At 63.0% G+C, this 15,878-nt stretch overlaps 2 protein-coding genes across 5 annotated transcripts in view; both read right to left on the bottom strand.

The window, feature by feature from the left end:
- The window catches only part of ABCC12 (ATP binding cassette subfamily C member 12), a 31,486-nt gene extending 28,239 nt beyond the window's left edge, over positions 1–3,247 (bottom strand). For 3 of the 4 annotated variants that reach the window (XM_070397820.1, XM_070397819.1, XM_070397821.1), the window contains exons 1-3: positions 3,126–3,247; positions 1,962–2,117; positions 179–326 (exon numbers count right to left, since the gene is read on the bottom strand). In XM_070397820.1, coding sequence (XP_070253921.1) covers positions 179–326; positions 1,962–2,117; positions 3,126–3,247 — 426 coding nt within the window. Of the gene's footprint in view, positions 1–178; positions 327–1,961; positions 2,118–3,125 lie in introns of those variants that run through there. The other variant, XM_070397822.1, reaches the window with a different exon arrangement.
- A 5,364-nt stretch (positions 3,248–8,611) lies between these two features.
- ABCC11 (ATP binding cassette subfamily C member 11) overlaps positions 8,612–15,878 on the bottom strand; it is a 39,110-nt gene continuing 31,843 nt past the window's right edge. Inside the window, exons 24-30 of the mRNA XM_070398193.1 lie at positions 14,259–14,348; positions 12,787–12,976; positions 12,271–12,430; positions 10,963–11,041; positions 10,431–10,544; positions 9,114–9,278; positions 8,612–9,001 (exon numbers count right to left, since the gene is read on the bottom strand). Coding sequence (XP_070254294.1) covers positions 8,912–9,001; positions 9,114–9,278; positions 10,431–10,544; positions 10,963–11,041; positions 12,271–12,430; positions 12,787–12,976; positions 14,259–14,348 — 888 coding nt within the window. The 3' untranslated portion in view covers positions 8,612–8,911. The remainder of the gene's footprint in view (positions 9,002–9,113; positions 9,279–10,430; positions 10,545–10,962; positions 11,042–12,270; positions 12,431–12,786; positions 12,977–14,258; positions 14,349–15,878) is intronic.

The raw sequence follows: 15,878 nt of genomic DNA, 5'->3' as shown, positions 1-15,878 counted from the left end.
CACCGGCTCCGGGAGGCAAACTTTTTAATTAATTTCGGCAGCTGCCGCTGTGCGTGGCGAGGATTCGCCTGATGGAAATTCGCCCCCCGAGCTCGGAGATCAGGGCAATGTCGCAGAGAAAGCAGCTGATGATTCTCCCTGGGTCGGGCCCGGGGACCAGGCAGAGGGCGCCACTCACCGGCCCGATGGCGGCCATGACCACGCACAGGATGTTGACCACTGTGTCCATCAGGACCCGCGTCCTCTGGAACTGCCAGACCACTCTGCCCAGGGAGGCCTTCTCCGGGCCCGCCCTGGCCACCTCCTTGTCCCAGAGCACGCGGAACCTGCGCGGGAAGAGGAGGAGGAAAGGGCCTTCGGTGCCTGCTGGCTGCCCTTAGCCTCTCCGGTGGGCGAATCTCTAAAGGGTGCGTGGCAGGCCCTGGCCAGGTGAATCAGTGGGTAGAGCACCCATCTGCGGACTGGAGGATCCCAGGTTCAATTGCGGTCAAGGGCACATACCTCAGTTGCAGGCTCCATCCTAGGCTCATGTGGGAGGCAACCAATCAATGTGTCTCTCTCACATTGATGTTTCTCTCTCTCTCATCCCTCCCTTCCATCTAAAAATCATTGGAAAAATATCCTCGGGTGAGGATTTAAAAATAATAATAAACAAATAGAAGAAAGCGTGCATCGCAGGACCCTCCCCTGGCAGAGGTGGCTCTGGACCAGCCGCACTGACGCTCCGCAGCTGGGGTGTGGGCGGGGCCGGAGAGAAGCCTGGGCGCCACACGCTGCCGCCTGGCATGGGGCGCCCTCCACGCCCCCACTCCCTGCCCCCCTGCCCACATCTGCGCACAGTCCCAGCCCTGATGAAATCCAGGGAAAAGCCTTCTCCGGGGTGGGGAGGAGTTTGTCCATTTCAAACACGAGAAAGGAGGACAGTGACGGGTGGTGAGGGAGGGGCCGGCTGGCACGGCGCCCAAGGGCGGAGCTCACGGGAAGGGGTTCAGATCTCACTCCAGGGCCAAGGTCGCCGCTGAGGGCTTTGCAGCCGCCACCGTGACACGAAGACGCTTCATATCTAAAACCTGGTTCTGGCTGCCGGCGGGGGAGTGGGTGGCGGGGAAGCAAAGGCAGGCGCAGCGAGACCCAGTAAGAAAGGGGGTGTCCAGGTGAGCGTAGCTGACACTGGGCAGAGGAAAATGGGTTTGAGGGAAGACGGACAGAGAGAGGACTACAGTCCCTACTGATGAACTGACGTGAGCGTAGAGCGGGCGGGGGCGGGCGGTGGTGAGCGGGGCCCAAGGAGCCCAGTTTTCTGCGTTGGCCAACGGTGTGAACGGATTTGGGGAGATTTATCAATGGGGTCGAGGATCAAGAATATAGCTTTGCTCCAGCCGGCGTGGCTGAGTGGTTGAGCGTTGACCTATGAATCAGGAGGTCTCAGTTCGAGTCCCAGTCAGGGCACAGGCCCAGTTTGTGGGCTTGATCCCCAGTGTGGGGCGTGCAGGAGGCAGCCGGTCCATGATTCTCTCTCATCATTGATGTTTCTCTCTCTCTCCCCCTCTCCCTTTCTCTCTGAAATCAATAAAAACATATTTTTAAAAATTAGGATGCAGCTTTAGAAGGTGATTTAGACAGAGGTTCCCGTGCAGCAGCCCAATGAGGTCTCCCCAGCACAGAGCACAGCGGGATGCTGGCTGCTCTTGTCCCGAGCCAGGGCCCCTGCAGCCCTGCGGACACCCAGCCACGTGGCTGGAGCCTCGGGCCGCAGCTCCCAGGCCGTCCTGTCTCCCCACCAGCTCTCCCCAGTCCTCACCTCCCGAGACACTGGACCAAGTCAGGCAGCTCGGCCCACATCTCAGCCACCGAGAAGGGCCGCCAGGACGCGTGGGTGCCGGTTTCCACGCCCGAGGGGGCTCCCGGCCCCGTTCCCGGGCGCGCTCCTCTCCTGAGGTGACCCAGGGGAGCCCTGGTACCTTTGGGCGTTGGTGTCGGAGGAGTCGTACGGCGACAGTGGGGGCAGCGTGTCCACCGTCAGCGTGTGCCTGTAGCCTTTCACCATCAGCGGCGTGAACCAGGAAAAGGTGGCGAAGGAGAGCAGCCCCGCGTCGTCCATGGGGTTGGGTGCCAGCCTAGGACAACAGAGGCGCCATGTTCCAGGACGCCGGCCGTGGCCCTCAGCCCCTGGCGTACATTCCCAACAAGGGCGGTGCCCACAGCCCTGCTCAGAGCCGGTGGGCGTGCCCAGCAGTCCTCTGAGCAGCAGTGCGATCGGACCGGCTCGCGGGAGCCGATTGTGAGCCTTCCAGGAGTCTTGCGGGTCGGCGGTTAAATAGACGGTATTAGAAACCACATAACATCCATTTAGATCAGTCACCTTACAGACAAAGGCAGTGCGTACCGGGAAGGCATCACCTCCTAATCATTGTATTGGATGTTATCAGCATCTCTGCTCTTTAGATTATGTGAGTCCATTGAGTCACAGGGAGCTGTGAGCACCTCCTGAACAGCAGCTGTGTCTCCCTCTTACCCAAGGACAGGAGGGGTTAAGGGGTGAGGGCTCCACCAATGAATAACGGTGGGTGCATTGATGGGTGGGTGGGCAGACGGATGATGGATGGATGGATGGATGGATGATGGATGGGTGGGCAGATAGATGGGTGAGTGGATAAATGGAGGATGGATGGATGATGGATGGGTGAATGGATGAATCATGGATGGATGGATGGATGGATGGATGGGATGGATGAGTGGACAGTTGGAGGATGGATGGATGATGGCTGTGTGGACAGATAGATGGATAACTGGACAAATGGAGGATGGACAGATGGGTGATGGGTGAGTAGATGGATGGATGATGGATGAGTGGACAGATAAATGGGTGAGTGGACAATTGGAGGATAGATGGGTGGATGGATGGGTGGATGGATGGGTGGGTGGATGGATGGGTGGGTGGATGGGTGGGTGGATGGATGGGTGGATGGATGGGTGGATGGATGGGAGGATGAGAGGATGGATGGGGAGACAAAAGGACAAGCATACAGAGCCCAGCATGGGGAGCAGGGGCAGTGCCCACTCTCCTGATGGACCAGAAACGACGCTTGGCAACCTGCCCTGCCCTCCCCGTCCTCCTCGCTTACCTCGCGTACGGTCTCATAGGGATCATGGTCTTCAGGCTGTGGTCGTATCTCTCTGCAAAGGACCGCCGCCGCCGGCTCCGCTTGTCCAGGTCGGAGATGAGGTAGGGGCCTTCGCCCACCATCCTGCTGGCGGTCCGGAGCCCTGGGCTCGCGGCCGAAGGACACCGTCACTGCGGAGAGAAGAGAGGCTCCCTGGGACCAGGACACTCGGGGACAGCATCAGGCAGCCCCAGGCCCCCAGCCAGCTCCCTGGCCCAACCCTCCGACATGGGCTCGCCCACCAGCCTTCCACATTGACGGGGGGAGTGTGGCCAAAAAGCCACAAAGAGGTTGAAAGTAACAGGATGAGAGAAGGAACGCCACAGTAACCATCAGGATGAGGCCCCGAGAGCCTTCCCGTAGCACCTCCGCTCCCTCTTCAGTTACCAGCAAGCCTTTACCGCCCCTCCCCCACAGTGCTGTGCCCCCACTTCCCTGGATTCTCTGCGGGAAGGTGGGGGGCTGCCAGCGCCTGCAGGGGTGCTCAGACCCAGAAAACTAAGAAAAGTGGCCTCTCGCCCTTGGCGGGTCCTTGGCTCCCTGAACAGACACAGTCCAGCTCTGGCCAGAGGGGCAGGCGAGGGGACCTGGACCGGGCCCAGGCTGGCACCCACAGCCTCTCTCCCGCTCCCCGCCCGCCCTGTCCCTCCACGGCGTGGAGCGTGGACAGCCCAGCCGTGGCCGTGCCCTGACCTGCCCGTGGCTTCCCACTGCCTCTGGGCCCTTCCCGGCCGCAGTGCCCTGAGGGCTGCGCAGAAGGTGAGCCTGAGTGAAGCAGGAGAGCAGGCTGAGAAGAAGGAGCTCATGGCAAGTTCCGAAACCCAACTGGGTCCTTTAGGGGAGAGGGAACCCCAGGACCCGAGAATTCCGAGAATGCAGGAAGGCACCCGCAGGGCGCACTTGGCGTCCCGAGGGCGGATGCCCCCTGGCCAACCAGACCAGGCTCAAGGAGCTCGGCCGCAGACGAGACGGCCCTCCCGCAGGGCTCCTACCAGCGGCAGGTGACCTCCGTCCACTCTGAGGGAACAGCAGACAAGCCCAGAGGAGCGTCCTACAGAACACCGCCCCGTGCGCCCCAGGCGTGTTCGTTCCACGCAAGACACGGGGGGCTGGGGTGGACATCCCACAGGAAAGGCCGCTAAAGAGGCATGACAGCTGAAGCAGCACACGGTCTGCGTTCAGTGCTGCCCCAGGAGAAACAGGAAGGAGGTCATTACAGCCCCAGCCAGTGTAGCTCAGTGGCGAGCGCAGCAGCCTGCGGACTGAAGGGCCCGGGTTCGATTCCCAGTCAGGGCACAGGCCCGGGTTGCGGGCTCGATCCCCCGTGTGGGGCGTGCAGGAGGCAGCCGATCCGTGATTCTCTCTCATCATTGATGTTTCTCTTTCCCTCTCTCTTCCTCTCTGAAATCAATAAAAAATATATGTAAAGGATGTCCTTGCAACAGCGGGGAAGTCTGCATATGGAGGCAGGTTAGGTAACCCATCCCGTCCGAGTAAACTCTTCGTCTTTGCGGCTGTGCGGTTTGATGCTGATGCCAGGTGACATTTGTCATCACGTTTGCCATACTGTCCTCCTTAGAGCAGATTCGTTTTTCTCTTTCCTCGATTCGCCCCAAAGAGGGAGGACCGCAGGCACCCAGCGGGCGTTGCAGGAAGAGAGCTTCCCGCCGGCTCCGAGCTGTGCTATTTTTGCCTCTAACCCAGAAAACGGCTGCGAGCGCTGTGGTGTTTGAGGACTGGACTCCGAGTTTCCCGCCGCCCATCGTGGACACCTTTACAACCAAAAGCAAGTGCGCTTCCACCACAGACCTTCCTGTCCCTTTAACTAGTCTGTTCTCAATTCAGAGCCGCCCAGATTGCCAGGATCTGATGGTCTCACGCCTTCCCCCCCTCACAGCCCCTCCCCCAGCATGGAGCCGCCTCCCCCTCAAAGGGGAACTGTCCACAGTCCCCGCCCTCACCGCCCCGCCTCCCCCCCAGCTGTCCCAGCACCCACGTTGGCATCAGACCCCGGGGAAGGGCCCTGATGTTGGAGAGGGAGGAGGGGGAGAAGGGGCCAGGGGAGGCTGCAGGGGGGGACGAAGCCTGGGCTGCAGTGGGGAGGGGGCTCTGCTAAGTGCCCTCAGCCCCAGGGGCCCCGACGGTGAGCAGTGATGGGTCCCCATGAGGGCACCCCTCCAGCGGGAGAGGTCGGGGCCAGACTGGAGGAGGGGAACTGCTTTAGACCTGACCCTGCGAGCCGCACAGCCGTGGGGCCGCAATTCAGGATTTTTAATAATAAATCGCGTGATTAAATTGGGAACAGAACAGTGTGTGAGAGTGTGTGAGTGTGAGGTGTGTGTGAGTGTGAATGTGACTGTGAGTGAATATGTGTGTGTGTGTGTGAGAGAGAGAGAGAGGCTGTGAGGTGTGACTGAGTGTGAGTGAATGTGTGTGTGAGTACATATATGTGTGTGTGTGTGTGACTGAGGTGTGAGTGTGTGACTATGAGGTGTGTGCTGTGTGAGTGTATGTCTGTGTGTGAGTGAATGTGTGTGTGTGAGGTGTGAGAGAGAGTGTGTGTGTATGTGTGTGAGTATATGTGAGGTGTGACTGTGAGTGTGAGAGACTGTGGGGTGTGAGTGTGAGTGGGTGGGTGTGAGTGTGAGTGTGAGTGTGCGGTCCCAGTGGGAAGCCCGCTGGCACTGCTGCCTTTTCGTGGATGAGGCTGAGGCTGCGAGGGGAGGAGCCAGGCCGTTGGCTGGAGGCGGCCCCCGTCCCCTGGGCCAGGGCCCTGCACCGGGAGGCGTTACCTGGGCAGGAACGCTGGTCCTGCAGGAGGGCAGAGCTCGGGCTCCCGGGAGGCCCGGTCCCTCTCTCCGCCGCTCACACTCGCTGGCCTCCGCTGCCTGGAGTCCCCTCCAACTGCCCACTCAACTGCCGCCCCCCACCCCGGCGGACGGAACTCTGGGGCCCAGCATTCCTTCTGCTGCATTAAAGGGCACCGTCCCCCCAAGGGCCACCGGCCTGTCCCAGCCCGTGAGGGAGGAGAGGCCCTCCAGCCCCATCCTGCGCGTGAGGAGACGGGGACAGGGCTCCCCTGCCTGCTCCCTGCGCCTACTCCTTGCGCCTGCCCCTGCGCCTGCCCCCCGCGCCTGCCCCCTGCGCCTACTCCTTGCGCCTGCCCCTGCGCCCAGAGCAGAGGCCACCAGGTCAGGGTGCGGGGAGGCCACCCCTCAGCACAGACTCCTTCCTCCCTCCCGCTCGCTCACTGAGCCCCAAGCAAACGGCCATTTGAGCTCCGGTTTTTCTTGTGAAACGGAAGTCGGGGGCTGGGACTAATGCTAACTCTTGACCATGAGCCGGTCCTGTCGGCCTCATGTCGCCCCCTTGCCCGGGGCAGGGGCCTCTGCGGTCTCCGGACCCCCACGTGCCTGCCGGCCGCCCAGCACCTGCCCTGCTCAGACCCGGAAAGGAGCGAAACCCCTGGATCCAGATAGAACCGCCGTGATCTAGTTTTAAGCGTCACTGAGACCCTCGGAGGCCTCCTCCCTCCCGCTCGCAGGCGGTGACAGTTCTGCGGGAGCGTGTAGAGCCGCCCGGATCCTCTCCTGCTCGCACCCTGGCCACTGCCTCCCCTGCTGAGGTTTCTGGGGATGCAGTTCCCAGGGGAGGAGGCCCGCGCCCGCCTGGGAGGATGCTTCTCTCCCTGCCCAGAGGTGGCGGGAGAGGGGAGCCGGGCCCGTGTCCGCGTGGAGCACAGACCCGGGAGGGGGTCCAGAGGCCTCGTGTTCCCAGAACAGCGTTTCTAACCGTAAATGAAACTCACAGGGCGGCAGAGGACACCAGTCGTACTGAAACAGGGTCCTCAAAACAGGCATCAAAAGCAAGCGTGGGCCCCGGCCGCTGGAGTCCACGGCTGGGCGTGGGCTCTCGGACCCAAGGGTCCGGGTTTGGTGCCGGTCAAGGGCACGTACCCGGGTTGCAGGCTGGATCCCCGGCCCTGGTCCCCAGGGGTGCGTGCAGGAGGCAGCCAGGCGATGTGTCTCTCTCACATGGATGTTTCTCTCTGTGTGTCTCTCCCAGTGGGAATGGGGTCCCTTTCCTGCCCTGGGCCTGGGGGGTGAGCACCGCCCCTGGTGGATTTCAGCGGATCTCCTTCCCGCATTGTGTGTGGGGAGACTGCCACCTGCTGGCCACTGCGAGGAGCAGGTGTTTGCAGAGCGTTTTCTCCCCTGGGCAGCTCTGGGAGGGGACAGGGCAGGGGAGCAGGGGCACCTCCAACCTGCAGACCCTGCAGGGGTGAGATGGGGTCGGGGAAGGCCAGGCACTCCTCGGGGCCCAAGAAGGAAAGGCAGCACCGAGGGGAAGAGCTCAGCCGGCACAGGGACGGGCCCTGGGGGGAAGCAGGTGCTGTCCCAGCAGCCCGACAGGAACAGGCGTGAGGCAGCCTGTCAGGAGCCAGGCTGGGCTTTCCCCTCGGTGGTTCCTGCCCCGGACGTGCTCCGCCTGGAACAGTCTTTCCTTTCCCCGAGCCGTTTCATCCGAGCACAGGTCTGTTCCTCTCTCGGGTCTCAGCACCCGCAGCCTTGCCTCCACCAGGAAGCCCTCCGGGACTGTCCTCGCCCCCCACCCCCTCCTCGCCCCCTGCCCCTGGTTCTGTTCACTCGTTTGCTGTTGACTCACACTCACCAGGCAAACCCCATGAGGGCAGGGACGTCTTGCACCCCAGCACACGGCACCCCCTCAGTGCAAGAAGCAGAGCAGGAAATGTTTGTGTGCGGAACTGCTTTTCTTGTGGCAAAACCAGACACTGTCATCTGAAAACAAAGAAAATAAAACGCTTTGAAACCTATGTCCCCACAACGAAGAGGTCTCCCCAGAGGTCATTTGAAAATAATCACCTTTATTTATGCATCTGTAACCACTGTGTGGGGTCTTCTTTACAGTTGTCACAGGTTATGAGTGAACTCTTTACTCCACCCATCCATGCTCTCGTCAGGAAACGAGCAGACGCAGGCAGACAGCTCCTGTGTCGGGCCTGCCCCGCCTCCACGTCCACGCCTCCTCCGTGTGGGAGGAGCGTTTATTTCGGAGAAGCAACCTCTTCCGTCCTCAGTGTCTGTGACTCGGGGCAGCTGAGCCCATCCCGGGCCCAGGTGTGGGCGTGTGACAGGCCTGCCAGCAGCCGAGCTCGTGATGGGCTCAGGGCTGAGCCTGGGACCCGCGTCAGCCCATGGAGATGTAGGCCTGGAGCCTCTGCGGGGATCGCCGGGGGTTCCCATCGGGAGCCGGGCGGGTGGGACGCGAGCCCAGGGCTGCTGGCAGCCACTCTGCGCCACGAGGAGGGCGGGAGCAGCCCTCTTGCCAGGCACCACCCCCAGCTTCCCTCCCGGGGCCGCCGAGCCCCTTTGCCAGGAGTCAGTGTGAGGCCCTCCCCGCAGCTGACGCAGAGAGCAGAACGGGGCAACTTTTTTTACTTTTATTCTTTTTTACAAAATCAGTACATCATTGGCAACACTTCGCACACAGGCCAGGAATCACAGCCTGGCGAGAGCGCACCACACGCCCGTGAGAGACACGCGGACCCGCGCCCTCGCGGTCTCGGAGGACGCTGGGGTCTCAGGTTCGGGGGCCACAGAGCGGCCGTCCAGGCTTCGCTCCCGTCTCCTGTTCCTCCACCCCCTGCGCCCCTCTGCCACGTCCGCCGGCCCTCTGGCGTCTCTGCCCCCGCAGGCCGCGGGCTGTCCGCTGGTGAACCGTCGCCCTCAGCCCTGCGAAGTGGCCGTCCTCAGCAGGGCTGCGAACAGGGACCCCGGCTTCCTCTGCAGGGCCTCGGGCCTGTCGAACTCCACAACCTGGAGAGGAGGAGGGAGGGACAGGGCACCGCTGAGCCCCGGCCCGAAGGGCCCGCAGGCCTCCCGGGCGCTGGCCGAGGGGCGCCCTCCCGCGGCCCGGAACGCCCGTCACCTTCCCGTTGTCCATGACCAGGATGCGGTCGCAGCCGAGCACGGTGGTGATGCGGTGAGCGATGATGAGCACCGTGCAGCCCCGGAAGGCCTCGCGGATCGTGCGCTGGATCAGCCTGTCGGTCTCCGAGTCGATGGAGGCAGTGGCTTCGTCAATGAGGATGACCTGGTGGGGACAGAACAGGTGGCAGCAAGGCTAGGCTGGGGTGGCTCAGTGGATAGAGCGTCGGCCTGCAGACCGAAGGGTCCCAGGTTTGATTCCCGGTCAGGGCACAGGCCCGGGGTTGTGGGCTCCATCCCCAGGTTGGGGCGTGCAGGAGGCAGCCGATCCATGATTCTCTCTCATCATTGATGCTTCTCTCTCTCCCCCTCTCCCTTCCTCTCTGAAAGCAATAAAATGATTATAAAATAAATAAAAATTAAAAAGAACAGGTGGGGGTGGCCTCGTGGGCCCGAGACCGGGTCTGGTCCTGGGCCGGCCACCAGCTCGCCGAGACTCGGAGAGCTTTGGGCTGAGTCCAGGCCCCGCTAGCTCCCGTCACTGGTGACCCCGCAGCCCCGCCCGCCAGGAGGGCCATGCTGAGTGACCAGAGAATTCCTTCTTGGCGGCGGCGCGGGGGCAGGTCTTGCTCTAGGAACCGCCTTCCTCTTTGCGGGTCGGACGCAGAGCAGTGTCCCCCTCCGGGCGGGCACTCCCCGGCCATTTATTGTTCTTGCCGCAGCACCGCTGTGTGCGTCTCCCCGCCCGCACGGGAGCCGTCACCAGCCCAGGAGGAGGGGTTTCCTGAGTGTCCCTGGTTACGGTCAGGCTCCGTAGAAAGAGGGCGTCTCGAGTAAACCAGAGGCCAAGGGTGTGACAAAAGCCACGCGTGCACCTGTGAGTGTGCAGGGGTGTGCCTGTGTGTATGTATGTCCCTGCACATGTGTGTGCACGTGTGTGCGTGCTTCCGTGTTTGCCTACGGCTTGCTTGTGAGAGAAAGCACGCTCCTAAGAGCCCACACAGCCGCGGTGAGGTGACGGTGACATTGTCTGGGAACAGTGATGGCGTTTCAGACCCAGGGACTCCCTGGACGGCTGACGGGAGTCCCCCCTAAGCAGGCGGAGATGTGCCCCGTGTTTTAAGGGGGTCGTGTGGTGGCAGCTGCGAGGCTCTGGCCTCGGGCTTTCCGGTTCTGGGGCAGACGGACATCGGCGTGGGTGCGGGATGTGGGGGCTGAGGGCCCGGGCTGAGCCCCGCCACGCCTCCCCCCGCCTCCCCACACACACATGCACACACGCACACATGTGCGGGCCATGGCGCTGGGCCCGCCGCTGCACCTTGGAGTTGCGCAGGAGGGCTCGGGCGATGCAGAGCAGCTGCCTCTCCCCCACTGAGAAGTTCTCGCCGTTCTCCTCCACCTCCGCCTGCAGCCTTTGCGGAAACTTCAGGATCTGCCGAGTGGGGCGGACAAGGGAGGTCACGCGGGCCTGCGGGCGCGGCGGGCGGATCGGCCGACCCCTTGGGCGGCCCCTGTGCATGGCGCCCCTCCTCGGGCGGCCCCTGTGCATGGCACCCCTCCTCGTCTCTCTGCGCTGCTCTCCTCCCCCACCCACACTCGCAGGATCCCGAAGCGCCAGTGCCTTGTCCTAGAGGCCTGGCCCTGCCCCTCGAGCCGCTGCCCGGTCGCAGGCCTCTGCCTTTCCCCCCTCCCCCACCTCTGCTGTGTCCTCAGCCCACACTGAGCCTGCCCCCAGGTGTCCGGGTGTCCTCCCATCTCATGAGACGGGTCCTCCGTGCGGAGCGCGTGTGTAGTGCCGGGTGGGAGGCGCCTGCGGGAGAGCGGCCAAGCCCGGTACCGGCTCCGCTCACCGTCCTGCTCAGGAAGGTCCTCTCCAGGGCGCTCCAGATCTGCTCGTCCGTGTGCCGGTCAAAGGGGTCCAGGTTCAACCTGCCCAGGGAGGAGGCCGTGCTCGGCAACCACCCGACTGGGGCAGCCTGTCCCGTCCCCGGCGAGGGCGAGGGCGAGGGCCCGGGGTTACAGAAGCCCACGGACCCCGCGACGGGCATTTCCCAGGCCGGGTGGTACCTGTCCCTTCTGCAGGCAGCAGCCCTGGTTCTGTTTGGGGCCACCTGTCCCCCAGCCCCCAAGCCCAGGGGCTTAGGTGGGGCTCTCTCTCGGGGGTGAGCAAGTCAGCACGCGGCAGCCCCCGGCCACAGGAAGTCCCGGCTGCGGGGACCAGCCGGGTGGAAGTCACCACAGAGAGTGACTCGGGGCGTTTGGGGCGATCCCTGCAGAAAGGTTTGCTGCTCCTCTGACTGACAGGAGAGGCTCAGCCGTCCCCCAGGAGGGACGCAGGGAGTCCCCGAAGCCCTCGCTGAGGCCCGGAGGTGACTGGGCCTCCCTGGGATCGCAGCTGAAAGAGGACTTTGTAGCTTAGCCGTTGGCGGTGTGTGTCTGTGTGTGTGTATGTGTATGTGTTGGTTAAAACACATGTGACATGTTTGTCATTGTAGCCATCTGTGAGCGTACGATTCGGTGGCATTAAATACATTCCCATGTGTGTGACCATCCCTGACACTCACCGTCCTCAACAAACACTCCACCTCCGACAACTGCCCCTAAAATCTTAAAGAACGGATTTACGTCTCTCAGAAAAAGTGGGGCTGCTACCGAACAGGCGTGAGGAAATGGTGCCGGTGGTGTTTGGTGACCGGCCTCAGGCTGTAGGAGGGGAGCTGGGGCGTGTTCCTGCGAATGCGTGAGACCAGGAGAGCGCCCGGCCAGCGGGGCTCAGTGGCTGAGCATCAGCCTGTGAACCAGGCGGTCACAGTCCGATTCCCGGTCAGGGCACAGGCCCGGATTGCGGGCTCCATCCCCAGTAGGAGGCGTGCAGGAGGCAGCCGGTCCGTGATTCTCTCTCATCATAGATGTTTCTGTCTCTCCCTCTCTCCTCCTCTCAGAAATCAACAAAAATATATTTAAAACAAACAAACAAAAAACACCACCTTGCAAATGTTCGGGCATCGAAGTTCACCAGGTGTATAGCAGGGCCTCTGTCGATCTTCAGACACCGCTCATGAGGTGGGCCAGGTGGGCACGAGGGGCCCAGAAACGGACAGCCCCCTCCAGCCCTGACCTCCGGTCCTCTCCCCCGGGGGGCCCAGGCCAGCACGCACCTGATGGTCCCCGAGAACAGGACGGGGTCCTGAGGGACGACGGACAGCTTGGACCGCAGGTCCTCCAGGCTGACGCCGCTGATGTCCACGCCGTCGATGAGGATCCGGCCCGCCGCAGCCTCCACCAGGCGGAAGAGCGCCATCCCCAAGGAGGACTTCCCTGTTGGGGCGGGAACAGCAGGGCGTTGCTTCCTGAACCCGCACGGGGCGGCACAGGGGACCCCCGGCACGCACACCTGCGCGCTCCCGCCAGCCTCCTGGGTCCTTCACGACGCTCCTCACCCCTGCAATTCCCTCCTCTGTTTCCCTGTCTGATGACTCGCCCGCCACCTGTCTCCTCCCCGGGGCCCACGACGGCAGGTACTCCGGGTGCTACTGGCCGGTGTCTGGGACAGAACCCAGCATGACGGGAGGGTCAGCAAACCCCTGCGGGGTGCCTGTGCGAACCCCTGCCTGAGAACAGGTGGACACCCCGAGGCCCAGGTGGAGGAGGAGGTGCCCGGATGCGCCGCTCACCCGAGCCGGTCCGGCCCACGATGCCCACCACCTCCTGGCCGCGGATGGTCAGGCTGATGCCCTTGAGGACGATGGGGGTGTTGTCTCGGTATCTCATCTGATAGTCCTGGAAGCAGACCTCCCCGCGCTCTGGCCACCCGGCCGGGCAGCTCACGCCTCCCATGTGCGGCGGAGCCTCAGGGACGCACAGCTGGTGTTTGAGGAAAGAGAAAGAAGCTGGTCGTTACCACCCACCTCTGCCCAGCCCTGCGGACCTCGGCTGCGCCCCGAGCGTGGGACCACCCCAGCCACCCTGCCTCAGGGTCAAGCCCCCGGCTGTGTGATCAGAGGGACACCCCAGGCCATCCCTGCCCCCAGCTCTATCCCCAAAGGGGGGGAAGCCCTAGAGCTGCGTCCTTGCTGTTAACACAGAGAACTCTCTAACTCAGTGCCCGCCGTGCGAAAGAAACAGAACCAGAGCAACGCCAGCCCGGGCAGCGGGGCGTCCTCCGTGGGGCGTGTCTCAGTGCGGAGCCCTGGCCCACTCGGGCTCCCTGTCCTCGCCCTGCGAGCTGGGCTTTGTCACACGCGTTTCACAGGCTCAGACAGCGCAAAGGACTGGCTCGCTATAGCACAGCTGGTGGGGGGACGGCGCGGACTCCAGCCCAGGCTGCCTGAGCCACGCGCCCGACGCCACGCCAAGCACAGCGGGCGTGTTGGGAGGAAACAGCGATGGAGAAGACGCAGGGTCGCAGCTGCAAGCCACAGCGCCCGGCTGCCCGCGCCCGCACGGTGTCACCACAGCGCCCCTCGGGGTGAGACCCAGCTGGGCGGCTCACAAGTTCCGCTCACGGAACAGGCAGGGGACCCGGCCTCGGAGGGCTCCGACGGCCCAGCTGTGTCACCGCGAGCAAGTGCTCGGCCGGCCGAGCCTCCGTGTCCTCCTCCGGGTAACGGGCCCAAGAACGCGACGGCCTCATGCGGGGCTGCGTGACTCGTGAGATCATCTGTGTATCGTAACATCGAGCCTTTCCTGGGGCCGGCCCGGCCAGGAGCTGCCTGTGTCCATGCGTTAATGTCTGTAACCACCAGCGGGGGAGCTACTGTGACCCGACCCATGTCAGAGGCTGCACAGCCGATTCAGCGGCAAAGCTTAGACTTGAACCCAGGTGATCTGGCCCCCAAGCCTGCGCCCAGCTGCTGCGGCACAAACAGACGCGGTCGTACGCCAGGCCTTGCTGTCGTCCCTGCTCTCCGACGGGGCAAGTTCCCATTTCTATGAGGGGAAGCTCACTCCCTCCACACCCGGGACGCTGGCCCGCGGAGAAGCCTGAGGACATGAGCCGCCAGGAGTGGAGGAGCCTCAGAGAGGAGACACGGAGGGCGGGAGGGAGGCCCGGGCCCCAGGGGCCTCCCGGGAAAGCCTCGGGGCCCCGGGGACGGGCAGAGACCTCCAGGGGAGCCCGGCTCGCAGGACCCGGGCCCGCGCCCACCTTCATGTACTGCAGCATCCGCTCCACCGCCGTGAAGTAGGCCTCCGTCTCCGAGCCCACGCGCGTCGTGGCCTGGAAGTTGGACGACAGCTGGAAGGGAGGAGACCGGCAGTCGGGCGACCCGCTGTGGGAGCAGGATCGCTCCAAGCTCTCGGTTCCTCTCGCAGCGGGTCTGGGAGGGCCGCCGTTTATCTGGCGTTGATTCCGCGTGTCTAACATGCACTGGCCCCACGTTCACACACGCGCCTCCCACATCCACGCTCCATTGGCTCCCGGTACAGACACAGTCCTGGCACAGGCGGCCACGGACCGGCCCAGAGTCACACCGCTAGCGTGGCAGAGCCCGGGCGACTCATGCATCCTGACCACATGTTCTTTCTTATTTTTTCAGATGTTTTATTGATTTCAGAGAGGAAGGGAGAGGGAGAAAGAGACAGAAACATCAATGATGAGAGAGAATCATCGACGGGCTGCCTCCTGCACTCCTCCTGCTGGGAATCGAGCCCGCACCCTGGGCCTGTGCCCTGACCTCCGAGGGCACTGATGGCGAACCCTCTGAGCTCTGCGTGTCAGCATTTTGAAAAACCCTAACTTAACTCTGATGCCGTGTCACATATAGAAATTTTTTGATATTTGCAACCATAGTAAAACAAAGACTTATATTTTTCATATTTATTTTATAGATTTAAATGCCATTGAACAAAGAAAAATCAACCAAAAAAATGAATTCGTGTGTCACCTCTGACACGCGTGTCATAGCTTCGCCATCACTGTCCTAGGTCAATGCTCAACCACTGAACTACACTGGCCGGGCCCGACCACACATTCCTAATCACTGCTGTGCCCCACGGGGTGTGGCAGGAACACAGTGGAGGAAAGCCCAGCAAGTACCTGGCTCAGCACCGGCCCAGGCCCAGCTCCCAGTAAATCCCTCTGTGGTCGCACCGGCCCACTGAACGGGAGCACCACACAGCCATCTGCGTGGCCCGAGCACGGGGACAGGTTCTGCACACAGGCCCGGATGAGGGCGGTGTGTGTGCGGGTGCGTGCCCGCTGCGGGGCTCACCGAGGAGCCCACGGGGCCCTCTGCTTACCCAGAGGAGGCGTCAGCCTTGGGCACACAGCTCTGAAGCCAGCGAGAGACAAAGCCACGCGAGCACAGAGGGCGGTCCACGAACCCCGGGGAGGGGCGCCCGGGCCAGCAGCCAGCGTTCCTCCGAGTCAGCATCCCGCAGGCGTCTGTGACCGTGAGCCTGACCAGCCGTCCCTTCCCCCCGAGCCCGGGAGGGACGCTGACAGCCCATCAGGACCCCCTAGACACCCTGATTAAAGCTAGATCCCCAGACCCCGTGCTCTGGAGCGGGGTCAGCGGACTGAGGAAGCCTGCAGGAGCGGGGACCCCTCCCTCTCCAACGGCCTCCCCACATCACTCGGGAGAGTGACAGCTGGGTCAGCGTACGACAGCAACGTGAAGCGACACCAGCCAGGCAACCGAGAGGCCAGCGTCCTTGGCCTGGCTCTGCCTCTAACACTGTCCATTCGAACAACCCCTCCTCCTCTCTGGGCCTCAGTTTCCCTACCCGCGTGTAGAGGCTGGGCCCTGCCGTCCGCTCGCCTTCA

Source organism: Myotis yumanensis, unplaced genomic scaffold, assembly GCF_028538775.1.
Source record: "Myotis yumanensis isolate MYYU_CA2020_CCGP unplaced genomic scaffold, mMyoYum1.0.hap1 SCAF_18, whole genome shotgun sequence".
Classification (NCBI taxonomy): domain Eukaryota; kingdom Metazoa; phylum Chordata; class Mammalia; order Chiroptera; family Vespertilionidae; genus Myotis; species Myotis yumanensis.
Note: the sequence above shows the minus strand (reverse complement) of the source record. Positions and strands in the feature narration are given on the sequence as shown.